Genomic DNA, 16,869 nt, shown 5'->3' with positions numbered 1-16,869 from the left:
TATTTTCAATAAGCAATCCTGAAAAATATTTGGGGGTGCTTAACTTTTTTCCAGGTGTATATATATATATATAATGTGTGTGTGATGATCCTAGGACTAAGTAAAAGTGAGAAGTAGAAAGTAAAGTCTAGTAAGTACTAAAGGGAATTGAACTTGTTGTAAAATAAGAACTAAAAAAAATACTATTAAAACTTTGGGTTTTACCAAAATGCTTTATAAACAGTTTAAACATACATATACAACCCCAGAGATCACGGAAGAATATGTGAAACTTCAGCACCGGGAATTTATTATAGAAATTGTACGATGAATAAAATATGGAAACCAAACAACAATATATAAACCAGAAACCTGGTACAAACATAACTAAAATATGTTAACACCACACTTATTGTTGACGGATTACAATAACTGGGTACAAACATAACTAAAATATGTTAACACCACACTTATTGTTGACGGGATTACAATAACTGGGTACAAACATAACTAAAATATGTTAACACCACACTTATTGTTGACGGATTACAATTACTATAACAAACATAACTAAAATATGTTAACACCACACTTATTGTTGACGGATTACAATATTTCCTAGAAATTCACCATGTACATAAACCTACGAGTTTTTGTCAGGTTTAAATACATAGCCGTTATCGGTACAACTGATCAACGTAAGTGGCATACAAATTACGATATTATAAACTTAGGTTATACATAGCAATCAACTTTGTATTGATATTTTAAAATATTGAAATTGGGCTTATCAACATATAATTATGAAGTCGTAAACACGAATGCATAGCTTACCCGTGTTGAGTATTTTCAGAAAGAAATGCTCCTCAGTTCGAGCGAAAATATTTTGTATATTACTAAAGCAGCTCTTAACTACAGTTGCATATCACGTGATGTTCGAAACATCTCCTTTGTGTACTATACACGCCTCGGATATCGCGCCAGTCAGTACAAATTTAAACGGCTTCATAAAGGCAGGATATCAAACTTCAAAATGTTAACTGGAGGGAACATAAAGGCATGCGAACAAAAGCACTTGCTAATTATACATACAATAGCGTAGATGTATAAAAGGTAAATAATTTCTAACGAATCAGGTTGCAGCGGCTGAGACGATTGGATAGTTTATATTAGCAACAAACGAAACAAGAGAGAATGGCGTGTGTTTCAGCACCAAAGTGCCATTTTTTACACCGATTATAAAGTTGAAAGGTCTACTTAATTTCGATATGTGTACTTTAAGTTAATATTACATTTACACATTTTTCAGTCTTTGATATACGACTTTAACTATGAAAATCTTGCTATAATGAAGAGAAACAGGTGCAGAAAAATGACGTTGATATTTGGAATCAAGACATAAAAGTAGAATTAGACGTAGAGAGGTCCTGAGCTGAAGAATAAACAAAACCTTGATGATGACAGTGCATGTGAGGATGGGATACAGAATTTTCCAGTGATGGAATCATATGATCATATTCAGTCTGAGGTCCTCCTACATAATAGTAGCTTGTCGCGTCCCCTAGTGGACAGAATAAACATTACGATAAAACATTAATAAAGAAAGTTTTGCCGTTGAAATATAATACTAAAGCCAGGTTACCTAACAACCCTCAATACGTTTCAGTTAATTATTATAATACTTGTATTTTTCCAAAATATTTTGATTTTCTTCAACGTATATTTTAAATTTTCACCCAATTAAAATTAAAATGAAACTGTTCCTTAATACGTTTTTACTAATACGATATTTAGAAATGAAAAGTATGTTCCCTTGCAAAAAAGATATAAGAATATTATAGTGACTGACATATAATAAAACGCAAAGTGGTCTTCATAAAAGTAACGGCGATGCATTTGAAAAGAAAAACACTTACGAACGGTAATGAAAATTTCTCATATCTTAGTGGATATAAATCATTGAAAAGGAACTTACCGATGTGCCATTTTTGCTCTCTCATTTCTGGGCCTGTAGGAAATCCATTTTCTGATGGTGGTGTATAGAGGGCGTTAGCTGCAAGATGGCTACCTTGACAGCTAGAAAATGTAGCCGCCGTATTGACTTCTTCGTCCCTTAATGTTTTAGTATAATTTGACGCCATAAGGTGATGTGATTGAAAGTTTTCTGAAAAAGAACAAAATCGTTGAATAAATAGTAACTTTTAAGGATCCTTAAAATACATTAAAGACTCAATTTATTATATGACACAATTTCCAGAACAGGATGGACGATAAAGAATAATATGAAGACAAACACAGTCAGAGTATTTGGAATGCAACGTAATTTATACGTTCAGTATTTTGTGAAAGAGTAAGCGTGATTAGCTTATAGTCAATGATAATCTAAATTCTAGATCACTTAAAAATACGTATTTAGGCTTACTGAACAATTTGTTGTAATCTCTTCAATGTATTTACTGTCCTCGCTTCTTTAGTTAAAAAAAACGCTGAATTATCGCTTGATGAAACTATCTAATACTAACAGAGTACTTATTTTTATCTGTATATATATATATATATATATTTTAAACGAAACGTAATTTTCATTATATAGAAAAAACTTAAAGTAAAAAATGCAGTTCATTTAAGGTTCAAAAGAAAGTTTCTCATTTACGAATCTTTTCCCAGCAAGAAATATTTTAATATGATTAACATTATCAATTTAAATAGCTTGAGAATGTAAACTTGATATTTAGACACTAAAATATATTTAGCGAAGTACACCTTTTTTAAACAGTTTGCAATACCACATAAAGAAATGACAAATTCCGGAATAGGTTTTATTTAGAACTACTTTCTGACATAGTAAACGTTTTCTACAGATTGTAATTAATAATTAGAATAAACGAGAAAGATAAATTAATATTAATTTACCTACGTTATGAGTTTAAAAAAACCAATAAAGATGACTTTAATTTAGTTTTTTTTTCATTGCTAGTTTAAAAAGCTTACGTTGACTAAATTTTACTAACTTAACTATATAACAGTTTTATTTGGAATACTCTTTGAAAATGAAAATATTTTTCGTTATTGCTTCATAAGATAGGAGCTTATTATATAGGCTTTTGTTTTGTTGTTGTTGTTATGAATGACATACCGGTATTATGCCATTCAAGGTTGGCAGGAATTTTTTCGCCACTGAATTCCAAATTGCCATGAAACGTTGACCCAGGCATAAAGGAAGGATGGCCAGTGATTGACCGTCGTGAAGCAGATGACAAGTAAGGCTGATTTATATGAGCAATACCTGGCCAATGGACGGGTGGACCACTGTCACCAGAAGACTGATTGAACATTGCTGACGGATGCGACCAGCGTGAAGCTGGATCGAAAGAAGATGATGTTGGATGGTGTACCATGTACTGCTCACTAACTGCACTATAGTCGGGCACAGCCTGCTTCGTTTCTGTACATAGTAGGCAGAAAAAAAATACAAACTTGTAGGCAAGCCTAATCAAGCGATTGATCATGAAATATAATTTTTTTTACCAAATGTAATTCGCTAATAAAGAAATCAATTGAAGCTGTGTTAAACCTAATTTAAACCTGATGCAGACAACACAAAACAAAGTGAAATGCTTTATTCAAGTTTAAATAAAACCTAGAATAAGTTATTTGCAACTATCGTTGTTGTTTTTATTTTTTTTCAGAAAACTAAAAAATATAGATGTATTTAATCTAACTGAAACAATTGAACTAGGAGGCTGATTGAGACATAGAGCATGTATCATAGGATAGTTGGAGGCCATGGTGACACATCATATAAGGAAAAAGAACATTAAGATCTTTAACCTTCATCAACGAATACATGTCCGGCTAATTTTTACACGATTTGTTTTATTAATCTTCAGTTGTCATGCTCATAAGTAGATGGTATTTGTAAAAATATATTAGGCATTTGAGTTCAGAATATTTCTCTCCGTTACTAAGCCAAACAAAGGACCTCTACGCTCTGTACGCAGAGTACTTTCCAAACATTGGTGTTTTAAGAAAATAGCCTTCTTAATTTAAAAGCTACGAAAACATGTCTTTGGAAATAATTTGAATAATGTGGTAATTTGAAAGAAGTTTTTATCTACGTGTTATGTTCACTTCGTGTTTGCTTTTTTTTTTTTTCAGACGAAATAGGACCAAAATGTTTAAGACTTATCTCAACTATGAGCCGAAAATTAATGAAATATTAAATTGCATTAAAAAAGTGGTGAATATTCAAAGCTCACAACTTCAGGTGTCCCTGAAAATATGTAATTACCAGTAACTATGTGTTATGGTCACTTTCTCAGAATATTGCCATCGCTTTGAAAAATAAATATAAATTCAGGTGTCTACTAAGCAGTCTTATTGCACCACTTTATAATAAATTAAACAATTATAACTATAGATCTAGATCGTATTTTCAAGTTCTGTTTTTACTTATTATTAGATAATCTCGAAGAAATTAATTTGTACCAGCGGCTTCATTTGTATTATGATGAGAATCCCTCCACCTGTATTCCTCGTTTACACCTGGCGGCAACAAGTAACATTTCTCCGCAGGCGACCTAGCGGGATTTGGTGGAGAAGGCGCCGATTGGACACATGCATCACCTTGGAAATAGGAGCATAAAACTCTTTCCTTCGGAACAGGCATTTCTTCTTTCATTTTCTGGTAGTGTGGCGGTGGCCTGGGTTCTTCATTTATTGCCTCGACACTGTATATTGGTGAATTTTCGTTAGATATTTGGTGACGATTTGCGAGGTAGCATGTACTGGGTGCGCTGTACAAGGTCTTGTTGATCTCATTTTCTGGAAAAAGCAACATATTTTTAACATCAAACCCTTCGCTAAAATACACATTCATCATTTCTAAATACGAAAAGTCGAAAAAAAATAAATTTTCTAAATTTGACTAGTAAGGTTTAGACAAAAATTAAGTATTTTTTGTAGTTTTCATATATTCCAGCTATAAAAAAATATTTTTTTAGTAAAACTAATTTTCGAATTTACGAGTTTCTAAAACTCGTCATTATCTGTTCAAAGAAAGTACATCTTCATAACACAAAAAAGCACTTATAATTCTCATTCAAATAAACGAAAGATATCTTAACTTCAGAGACAGACGTACAAGAACATTTTTGCAAAGAAAACGTGATATTATTGCATATAGTGACACGACTATGCTTTACAAAGAAAACGTGATTTTATTGCACCTAGTGAAACAACCATGCTTTACAAAGAAAACGTGATTTTATTGCTTATAGTGACACGACCATGCTTTACAAATAAAGCGTGATTTTATTGCATATATATAGTGACACTCACGACCATTTTTTGCAAGCAAAACGGGATATTATTATAGTGATACTTATGACTATGTTTTACAAAGAAAACGTGATATAACTGAATATACTAATATGACGATGTTTTCCAAACAAAACGTGGTATTATTGCTTATAGTGACACGACCATGTTTTACAAAAAACAACAACAAAAAAACGTGATATTATTACATATAGTGACACTCACGGCTATTTTTTGCAAACAAAACGTGATATTATTGCACATAGTGACTCTTAATACCAAATTATATTCTGGCACTCTGAGATACTCACGACCGTCTTTTAGATGACGCTTTAAGAGACACTGGAGTTCCTCTTCCTTTTCCTGCTCAAATTGGGATTCAATAGCTAGCAACAAGTACTCATCGAGTAACATCCGAAGCAGATGGAAAGAAGCTGTGGAAAAAATTGCACTCTTTCTTGAATTTTGATGTGATTTAAAATATACAATTTAATGACGAAAAGCACCAGTTACTAAAAGTTCTGAAAAGTCAACGGTGGTGATTGAATTATTTTTCTTTTAACTAAACTCTCTACAAAAATGTGTCTTATTCGTATTTCTTTTCTGTAGTCTATAATTTAAGATACTATATTAATATATGTTCTTTTATTCCACTGGTTTAGGGTACATTAAAAAAATCGTTTTAACACATTAAAAAAAGGGTATAAACTATTAACCTTTCAAATCCAAATAAGATACACATAAATGTGTGGGTGCGGGTGATAAAGTTAAAAGAAAAATTAAAATTTTGGTAACAATTCGTAGTTAAAAAGTTCAATAAAAAGCTATTTCTTCTGGTATTTTCAAATCTGAACAACACCTTTTCTGCGACACATGAGCTAAAGGCCCAGTCAGAGACATATACGGGTTAAGCATAGCCACTCATAATCAGAACTTCTGACCAAACGGAAGCCAACCAGGCAGCTACTCTTAACCAAGTAGCAGGATTGACTGTCACGGTCAAAAATCCCCACCATTGAAAGCGTGGAACGTGTTCAGCATCGTGTCACGGCTCGAACCTTCTGATATTAGCCCAACAAGCTAATAGCTATAGGCCACAACTGACCTAAATGAGGAAATAACTTCAAAATATGATTATGTTTTGTTGTTCTTAAAATACAGGTCTTACAGTGCTATATTCCGAACATTTTAGGCTCTCCACAGTTATAAGGAATATAATCTAATCATAACTTTTGGAGTTGTAAATGACATTAAATAACTTGACTACAATAACAGCAACATTACTCATGATTACTCTCTTTATTACTTATTTAAAAATTAAGTTAAATTTTTAGACACTTGTGCACTTTATCTACAATGTCAACTATCTAAAGTTGTTACTAGTGTTTGATTGTTAAAACTTTAGTGCAATGGTACAGCGCATAGTCGCCCATAATTATGAACTGGTAGACTAGAAGCCACATATTCAACATCACCAACTGCCAACTCTTGTCTGATCAAATTATTTGACCATTACTCCTATTACGCACCCATGTCCCCAAATAGTACGGAATGCGTTTTTTCCTCAAAGTGATGCGAACTTTGAAACCTCAGATTCACAGACCTTACACGCTAATCACTAGGTGACGCCTATCTTTGTTATAAGATTTTGATATTTCGATAGCGCCATCTACTAACATTTGTAACTTTGTCGTAATAACGTATACATTTTACAAAATGACGCCTCTCAAAACTTGTAGTTCTATGGCTATAATATTTCAAAATTTCTAAATTGTTATCAACCGAAACTTTCAACTCTGTTGGTCAGAAATGTTTAGGTTTTATAAAGCATCATCTATCAAACTTTCTAGCCCTGATGATTATACAATTCTGATTGTTCTCAAGTGATACCTACCAAAACTGGCTGCTCTGTTGAGTGTCAAGTTGTGCATGATGCGGGCGCCGAAAAAGGACCACTTGAGAAGAAAATCTTGGGCTCGCTTTTTCAGAGACCTTCCATTTTGTCGGCTTGGCTGTGAATAATAAATATTTCTTGATATTTCAATGCTTGATAAATCATATGTATTCTAAAGAACATAAGAACATATTTTCTAAAATAATGCTAATTGAAATAGATGAAAGTTAAGTAGAAACCACAAAAATCAACTTTTTTGGCACACTGAATAGTAAAATCTTTAATATTAGTATCTACAGTGTAAGTTTATTCTATGCTCAGCTACAGCAGAATATGTTAAGGTTACACTGGTGTAAGTTTATTCTATGCTCAGCTACAGCCGAATATGTTGAGGTAACACTGGTGTAAGTTTATTCTATGCTCAGCTACAGCAGAATATATTAAGGTAACACTGGTGTAAGTTTATTCTATGCTCAGCTACAGCCGAATATGTTGAGGTAACACTGGTGTAAGTTTATTCTATGCTCAGCTACAGCCGAATATGTTAAGGTAACACTGGTGTAAGTTTATTCTATGCTCAGCTACAGCCGAATATGTTAAGGTAACACTGGTGTAAGTTTATTCTATGCTCAGCTACAGCCGAATATGTTGAGGTAACACTGTAGATACTAATATTAAACATTTTACATTTCATTGTGTCAAAAACTTCGGTTTTTGGTGTTTTTTACTCTTTCTATAGTTACACAATGTGCCTGAAAAGAAATTAGATGAAAGTTTTGTAAAAAAAAAATCCTGTCTTGTTTTTTAAGATTTAAGTATAGATTAGTTTGTTTGTTTTGAATTTCGCGCAAAGCTACACGAGAGCTATTTGCGTTAGACGTAGCAGTGACAAACTAGAGGAAAAGCAGCTAGTCAACAACACCCACTGCCAACTCTTGGGCTACTCTTTTAACAACGAATAGTGGGATTGACAGTGACATTATAACGCCCACACGGCTGAAAGGGCGAGCGCGTTCGGTATCCACAAGGAAAACCCCTTGATTAAGCTATGTTCTCTAATTTGATAGACTTAAAGCGATTACATCAAATGAAAGGGAAACATTTTAAGTTGTTTTGACATTACCGTTTCCTTCATACATAGTAACGTTTATATATATTTCATATTAGGTGTGTATTGCTGTACTTATTCAGCTATTGTAATACATGTATTATGCAAAGGGTTAATCGAACATTATTTGAAGAGTCTGATATATTAATACAGTGACTCGAACCTTCTCAAAGGCAAAATATGTTGCCTTATAAGTTTGGTTTAAGAGGACATTTCGACACACCTTTAAATCAATGAACGCCTTTTTTTTACGAGAAACATGGTCGAAGAAATTAGGATTACTCCCTTTTGTCCATATGACTGTCAAGTTCCCCCTCTGCCTTTTCAACGGATGTTTCTGTCTTTACTCTGTATAAATATGATTTTGGAAGAAGGTAGGGAAAACCTGTGAAGATAGTGATCTAAAATTACCCTCTCTATTTCTTACAGAAGCTCGTTACAATGGAATTTGTGGTGTAGTAACAGAACGTAATCATGGCCATCAACCTAGGCTCAAACGATGATGGTGGAAGTAGTTCCAAAAGGCGGCACGAGGCCTGGAACATTATTCTGTAAGTTCTCAATACACGTACGTCCTTTCTGTGGTTACTCTGATATTACCCAGGAATAAATATTTTAATAATTGAAATTCCCTATTTGAATACTATCCATCTTATTTAAAAGTTATAAGATGGATACTGAGAAAAAGGTTAAGTCTGTTTTTTTTTCATGTATGCTGATAACCTGTATAGGTGCATTAATTATCACCTATCCCCAGTCAAAACAGCAAAGGTGGAAATGTCAGAAATAGTTAAGAAAACTGAGCCACTTACAGAGTTATATAAAAACTCAGGCCTGAACACTACTGGAAAAAACAATGCCTGTTATTTTACTTACACAGCGCCAGGTAGGCTATGTCTTATAGTATAGTTATGTGTAAATTGAAAACCTATAGAACACACGTTACACTACTTATTCAAAATAATATATTTTCATACACTGTAATTAGATCATAATCAAGCATCATTAACCCACAGGTAAAACTTTAATTTCTCCCTACTGATGTAATATGATTAGGTTAACTATGTTACGTGTTAATAGTAAATAATCAGTTGTATGTTCTCGCTTTTAGAGTTTGGGTGATCAGGGCACACTGAATGAGCTTAAAATTCATAAGAGCTAGAAACAACAGTTTAGTAATAGGATTTCGTTGTATTTCAATGAGCTATTTCACCTATTTTTAACCAGTAATATCGGGTAACTTCCTGTCTTTGTGTGACTTGGACCTTGTTTGTTATTCATTCCTTATGACCAGAACCCCACCTTTAGGGATTAATATCTGTAGTTTTATATGGATTAACATCTCAGTCAATGAAGACGATAATGGAAGGAATTAATTTCAAGACAGTAATTTGTCAATACTGTCTTCAACTGAACATCTATGGGAATATATCCTTGTCAATATTGTCTTCAACTAGACATCTGTGGGTATATCTCCTTGTCAATAATGTCTTCAATTGGCCATCAATGGGCATATCTCCTTGTGAATATTGTCTTCAACTGGACATCTGTGGGTAGATCTCCTTGTCGAAGATATGCCCATTGATGGCCAATTGAAGACATTATTGACAAGGAGATATTCCCACAGATGTCTAGTTCAAGACAGTATTGACAAGGAGATATTCCCACAGATGTTCAGTTGAAGACAGTATTCACAAGAAAATATACACATAGATGTCCAATTTATTCTCAGAACAATACCAGAAAGACGTTTTTGTGATGGGTAAATGTACTAATACTTGTTTTTAGTTGTTTAAAGGATAACCTTATCCAAACAGTTACGTTGTTATCAGTTTCTGTAAATTTGTTGCTTTGTTTCAAGATTGAATTCTGTCAAAATATTTTTGTTTAATTTGTTTATATGCTTGATTTTCTGAGTTTGGCTTTTAGCTTTTGCATATATGTAACACTTTTAGATAAATGTTCTATTTAGAAATCAATATAATACTTCCGAAAAATCCTGCTGATACGTAAGCTTTTATTATTAGTATTTAGGTGATCAGAGAGATTTTGTAGATTAATTCCAGTATCATTTCATCGCTTTGGGAAAAATCGGCTTATCTTCATGATTTATTTTTGCATACATACTCTTGTTCCAGGGTGATCAATGAAATAAATCTTTGTACGTAACATTGAGTTTGTATGTTAACTTTTTCGTCTGTGTTTCTTGAAAACAACTTCTAAAAATTCTTTGTTTTTAGGATACGATATTGTAACTTTGCAAGTTGCAATCTACTGGATACTGAAGAAGTTGGATCAAATCGTGAATTTAAATTATAATCTATGAAGCTGTAAATTAATTCCGAGAAATATTATTTGGTATACAAATTACTTTTGTCGTTGATGTCAATTTTGTTTATCTTATGTTTAACCTTTTTTTTTTATCACAGCTCAAAATCCGTTTGTGTTATGTTTGTTTGGTGAGAATTCGTTTGCCCATGGTGGATACAGCAGATGGCCCAGTGCGGCTCTGCTGTAAATAAAAAAAAAAAAAACTGGTTAGAATTCATCTCGTTTAGATTCTAACTTTTAATTTTGTCAAAATATTTTCTTTTCAATCTTTTCATCTTAACCCTTTGTTTAGATTTCATCTATTGCATTTTATATATGTGCACCAACCAACTGTAGATCTTGTGCTTCGCTTTATTTATTGTCTGCCTTATTTCACCACTAGGATGTTCTATAGAAGACAGTCTTTCTGAAGGTTTTTATTTACCAGCAAGCAACAGTTTACAATATTTTTCTTAGAATTGCATATCAAAATAGGTTTGTTGCAACTTACCTTTATAATTTTTTGTTCTACTACAGTATCCAACCACTCGATAAAATTTTCCACAGTGGCTTGTCTCTGTAATTGTTCTTTAAAGTCTCGAAGAACTGAAGTTAGAGAATCGTAGAAATATTACACAAAATGAAATATTTATTTATCAAATACAAAATTCTGCATTTAGATATCCCATACTGTAGCTACTTCAATGTAAAATCAGCTTTATTGCTACAAACAATGACTATACTTATTACTGTTATCTTTTTTTATCAGTTACATCAATGCAGGTGTCGTTGTAGATAAAATCTGTTAAACTGTTATGTAAACGTAATCGATTCTCTCACCGAGTTCTTGTGAATACAAAATAGAAATGCAAGTTGTATTTATGAAACACCTGTGCCCTCAATAATATTAGCTGTTTGTTTATGATACACCTGTGCCCTCAATAATATTAGCTGTTTGTTTATGAAACACCTATGCCCGCAATAATATTAGCTGTTTGTTTATGAAACACCTATGCCCTCAATAATATTAGCTGTTTGTTTATGAAACACCTATGCCCGCAATAATATTAGCTGTTTGTTTATGAAACACCTATGCCCTCAATAATATTAGCTGTTTGTTTAAGCGCTCCAATATGATTAACCTTTGCCTTTGACCCGTGTCCTTCGATAGTAGGTTTAGAACTTTGTATGTAGTACCTGTTGTATAAGTTTGGTCCAAATCTGTCCATGATAGTAGGTTTAGAACTTTGTATGTAGTACCTGTTGTATAAGTTTGGTCCAAATCTGTCCATACAATCTTAAAATATCCTGTCCAAAAGATCGGGACGGGTAGATGGACGGACGGACGAACAGCGGTAAATCAATGCAAACCCGCTCTGCTTCGCGAAGCTATGGAGGGCATAGTTATTAAATACTATGATTACTGGATTTGTTTAAGTCCTCACTGGCTAAAAAGTTAACCACAACTTCTGTTTGTCATAAAAGGGAAATAATAATTACTTCCAACTTCATAGGAGCAAACATTTGTAATAAAAAAGATGTAAATTACAAGTGAGCTAAAATATCTGTTAACATCAAATTCCGTACACTCGCCATTAAGGTGGAGATCACATTCACCATCTGTAGCCGCAGTGTAGAAGGCTTGAGAACTGATGCTTCCTAAGTCCACCTTCTCCACGTCATCGTTCATCATACGGACGCTGTGGGCGTCGTAAAGGACTGGTCTAGTGGTCTTTTAGGTAAGAATCATATAATGAATTTCATTATTATTTTGGATAGAAAAAATGATTTAATTTAAAAGTTATGTTGAATTTTTTATAAATAACTGTATCAAATAATAGCATAGAAAAAAGGTTTAAAAGTCACCAATAAGTTTGGTCATTGTTTTCTACCCAGAGACCTCTTCACTATCAATGTACCAATTGGTGGAATAAATAATAACTCATTGTTATTGTTCTGCATAGCAAAATTTAGTAACTGAAGTATGCATTTTGTCTTCTACGATACAAGTGAATAGAAATCATGAGAAATATCCTTCTCAAAGAGTAACAAACAAAAACGCTTTCAAAGCTTAACAAGAAGAGTTTTTGTAAGCAAAGTTTGTTCTTTTATAGCTTGCCTACGAGTTTAATCGAGTTTTTAACTTATTCCCTTCGTTGTAGGATGTGGTCCTAGCGAATTTGTACAGTTTATTAATAGGTAAGATAATTAAGAGAAAATATATATTTTTTTAATTTAAATGTTGCTCTGTAATGAAAATGTAACACCAAAACCTATAACCAAACAGCATATAATTTACCTGAGCCAGGTGGAGGAAAGAGATCTGACGTTTGAGGGATTGGGCAAACAGTCTCGCTACCGGCTGCTTACTCTCGATGAGACTGCGGGGAAGATTCTCAAGAGAGGTGGACAGCCAATTCTCCCACTGTTGCGCCAAGTTTCGAATATCACACAGCAACCTGAAAAGGAGAGATCATCCAGTTCGCCTCCACCAAATGACAAAATAAATACAATGTGTGATACGTTGATATTAGAGAAAAGTAATACATGATCAAAATATGTACCTCTACAAAAATGCAAAGTCACAAACATTGTAAAACCACTGCTTTATATATCATAGTCTTACTAATAGATACGACCTCCCGCACGTGTCTCCTAACAGACATGAAACAAACAGTAATGGGGCTGTTTTATTGTCTCTGTTAACGACTTTATCGGAATTCTATGGCCTAGTTTTATTTATAATATAACTACACGTAATACAAGAGCACAGCCTCTTCAGTTATTTCTTATATTTAGGTTTAGCATTTTCACATAAAAACAACTAGCATGTTGAAGAATAGAAACATTAGGTTTGTATATTGTTACGACAGCGGAGGTCACGTGACGCTAGTAACACGTCATGAACTTCTAGAAGGATCCTGTCCCTTCCTGAAGTCTCGAGGGGCTACTAGATATGCGGTAGTCTTGTACATATAAGCCGCCAAGAACTGACGGCAACAATGTGTAATTGACAGTTGAGTCGAGCACGTGAGACATTCGTTGTGTATTATAGCGTTTGTTATAGCGTGACTGTGGAAATTAAGTGTATTGCAAAGTTGTATTCAGGAAGAATAAACCAGTTTTATTTAAGAAAGGACTTGTATCGATAAAGTTTCATCGAAAAGAAATTTTTACGGAAAATTAACTAACAAACGGAGGCGTAATAATATAATGTTTCTGAAAGATCTTAACGAAATTGAAAACAACAAAAACAATAATGTGTAAGTGACAAAATATCACAAACAAACAACTTTTTCTTTCCTTAGTTACTTACGTTTCTGCCATTTCTTGCATGGTGGACGGTATAAGAACGTCAATCATCGTCTATTAAAAGATAAAATAAAACAAATATTTCTGGGTCTGATAAGGTAATTTATGTCACGTCACTGGTTCCGAAGGTTTTGTTATTATACAATAGAGTTTGATAAGAAATACTAAAAACTTATTTTCTTGAACTCTTATATATATTGGAATTTGAAGATATTAACCCAACAGGTTCTGAACGACATAAAAATCTTGCCTTGTAGAGAATCCAATCACAGATGGCTATGATGTCATCAACAAACTGGGTTTTAACTAGTGGAAGCATGTGGTCTGGAAGTCCTTGCCAGAAGTGAAGCAAAAAGCTTCGAATCTGAATACAAATAATTCGAAATCAAATACTGAATATTATTTTAAATCTACGTAACTAGTAAATCAGGCCATAATAATTCAGTCTATTCGTAATAAAAAAATTGAACATAATAAACCAAATAATTATGTATACATGAAGTTTTATAATTTATTGAATATTAAACATTCACATATCACGTTTACCTTTTCAGATTTGGTTGTTATATAGTATTAAACTTACTTTACGACCAACAAAATACTCCAGAAAAATGTCAAAGGCAAGCGATCATGCAACCAATATTTTTCTTACACATTATTTATAGCCTATAAGTTCGTAGAATACGGAACTGGATATTGTACCTAATTAAAAATAACTAAAAATGAATATGTTTCTGAAACCACACTATAAACAAGACGAAGCCCTCGAATGTACTCGTAAAATGCAATACGAGTGTGTTTCTTGCTTTAATTATTTTAATTACATACCCACCTCTTCAAAATGCTGACTAATTGCTGTATCCAGTATACACTGACAGTGCGTTCTGTACATTGTCAGAAAGATTTGAACCTGAAATTAAGACAAGAGGGATTTTGTAAACAACTCAAGAAGGTTAAAAAACATATTTTGTCTAAATGTCACCGAAAGGAAATTACAGAGGAGCACTATTAAAACCTGAACACTTGTATTCGCTTACACGGCCGTGTGACCTTAAGAAACGTTGACCTTGCCAACCTTACTTACACGGCCATGTGACCTTAAGAAACGTTGACCTTGCCAACCTTACTTACACGGCCATGTGACCTTAAGAAACGTTGACCCTGCCTTACTTTTCACCTTCAATACTAGTCCAAACAAATTATTTCGAAAATATGTAAAACAATTCATTTTTGGATTTTATTACCTTGACTGGCGATTGAAAGATTTTCAAACTGAATTTTAATATAAGATCTTAATTTTTTTGTTTTCACAGTTTTACAGATACACGCGCTGAACGTTTAAAATAGTCTTACTTACTTTTCTAATTACACTCACAAATTATTATTCTCGTTCATTCTGTTTCTTTCACGTTTTGATGTTTGGACAACTTTTTTGTCACTTATTTGTTAGATAGCGCACCCTATTTTACTTCTTATATTTATTTATTTATTAGCTTGTGTGATTAGCTCTTCCAGAACCTTGTGGAGATAACTAGTACAAAGTTTATCAGATAAAATTTATTACTGGAAAAAAATAATAATAAAAGAGAGGGTGTTATTGAAATCGGCTATATACGAACGTGTTCGGAAAATGGATTTCTGCTACGTTTAACATTTAACGTGGTTGATAGTAGAAAACTCTTCAGCGAGTTCCAATTCTGTCATCGTCAGTTAGAACTGAACTTGTACATCTTTATTTCTTTCGATTCCAACTTCACTAGTCCAGTAATGATATAATGAACTGCCCGCCCATGATCAAACCTAAGTAAATAATCCTAAAGAAGGCACTTGTGATGCAGGTATAGTATAAAACAAGAGGGAATCCTCAATAACCACAGCTCTTGAAATTCTTTTAGGCAGGATTAGAGTAAATTTATGTATGAGACCATTTTTTCCTTTTATGTTTTTGTGCTCCAGCAATACAAAGCGTTGCGTATATCCGATTCGATTTTATTACTAAATTTACCGCAAAACTTGCAAGGAGGGTGGAGATTTTTCCTACATATGTTTAATGGTGAAAGCTCTAGACATCATGTCCCGATTTTCTTGCAAAAGCACCATATGGGGGGAAAACGGTTTTGAATTTTGGTTCAGAACATAAAAATCCACCGGTGAAACATTATGCGGGACATTTTGGGGTGTGACATTTGCTGAGATATCTGTGCAAGATTTTAATGTAAATTAATTGGGAAATGAAGAAATACGGAAGCAGATGCTGAACATAGATGAACGTTTCGCTAGATACAAGCAAGATATTATGGATATTTGAAGACAATTCCCAAATATCTCTTAAGAGTCTCATTTCTTTGGTATATCCATTCCCATCAAACACATTGAAGTTTATTTGTATTTCCTACAAAACTATCCAGAATAGAATACCTTTTTTAAACATAAATAGAAAATAATATGTTTACAAAAGAATTATTTGGCTCCTTACACGGGTTATCATCGCGACGCAACAAAAACAATGAGATCTAACTTAAATATCTCAATAAGTAAGTGAAAAGATAAAACATCTATTGTATCAGTTTTTTTTTAGTTGGCTTTTTTATTAGTTAATATTTCAAATCACGTGTCTCAAACACTAAATATGTAGGGAAGTTGTATAAATATATCTAACACAAGTAAATAGACACCTAATTTTTCGTCATTTAACTGATTTATGCTAACTAATTTGTGTTCACAGAGCACTATATAAATGAAACTGGTCCGCACACTAATTATCTTGTGCTACAACATGCCTAGAGCTCAAGGTTCTCCCGAATTGTCAGATTTTGTTAGAGGAAGGATAGTTGGTCAAACAGATGGTGGAATAAATCAGCGGCAAATTTCACAGAGTTTGGGAATCCTGCTTTCGGCAGTCAACAGAATCATCGTGCAGTTCAGGAAACACGGCAAGGAAACAACT

The 16,869-nt window shown here is 33.2% G+C and overlaps 1 protein-coding gene across 1 annotated transcript in view; it reads right to left on the bottom strand.

Moving 5' to 3' along the window:
* LOC106461322 (DNA-binding protein RFX6-like) overlaps window positions 1–16,869 on the bottom strand; it is a 75,423-nt gene that overhangs the window by 2,796 nt on the left and 55,758 nt on the right. Inside the window, exons 8-19 of the mRNA XM_022388194.1 lie at window positions 14,755–14,832; window positions 14,173–14,286; window positions 13,927–13,976; window positions 12,910–13,069; window positions 12,198–12,342; window positions 11,122–11,216; window positions 7,193–7,310; window positions 5,610–5,732; window positions 4,468–4,803; window positions 3,116–3,424; window positions 1,955–2,143; window positions 814–1,540 (exon numbers count right to left, since the gene is read on the bottom strand). Of these exons, the coding sequence (XP_022243902.1) occupies window positions 1,371–1,540; window positions 1,955–2,143; window positions 3,116–3,424; window positions 4,468–4,803; window positions 5,610–5,732; window positions 7,193–7,310; window positions 11,122–11,216; window positions 12,198–12,342; window positions 12,910–13,069; window positions 13,927–13,976; window positions 14,173–14,286; window positions 14,755–14,832 (1,887 nt within the window). The 3' untranslated portion in view covers window positions 814–1,370. The remainder of the gene's footprint in view (window positions 1–813; window positions 1,541–1,954; window positions 2,144–3,115; window positions 3,425–4,467; window positions 4,804–5,609; window positions 5,733–7,192; window positions 7,311–11,121; window positions 11,217–12,197; window positions 12,343–12,909; window positions 13,070–13,926; window positions 13,977–14,172; window positions 14,287–14,754; window positions 14,833–16,869) is intronic.

The sequence above is a fragment of the Limulus polyphemus genome, unplaced genomic scaffold, assembly GCF_000517525.1.
Source record: "Limulus polyphemus unplaced genomic scaffold, Limulus_polyphemus-2.1.2 Scaffold934, whole genome shotgun sequence".
NCBI lineage: Eukaryota > Metazoa > Arthropoda > Merostomata > Xiphosura > Limulidae > Limulus > Limulus polyphemus.
Note: the sequence above shows the minus strand (reverse complement) of the source record. Positions and strands in the feature narration are given on the sequence as shown.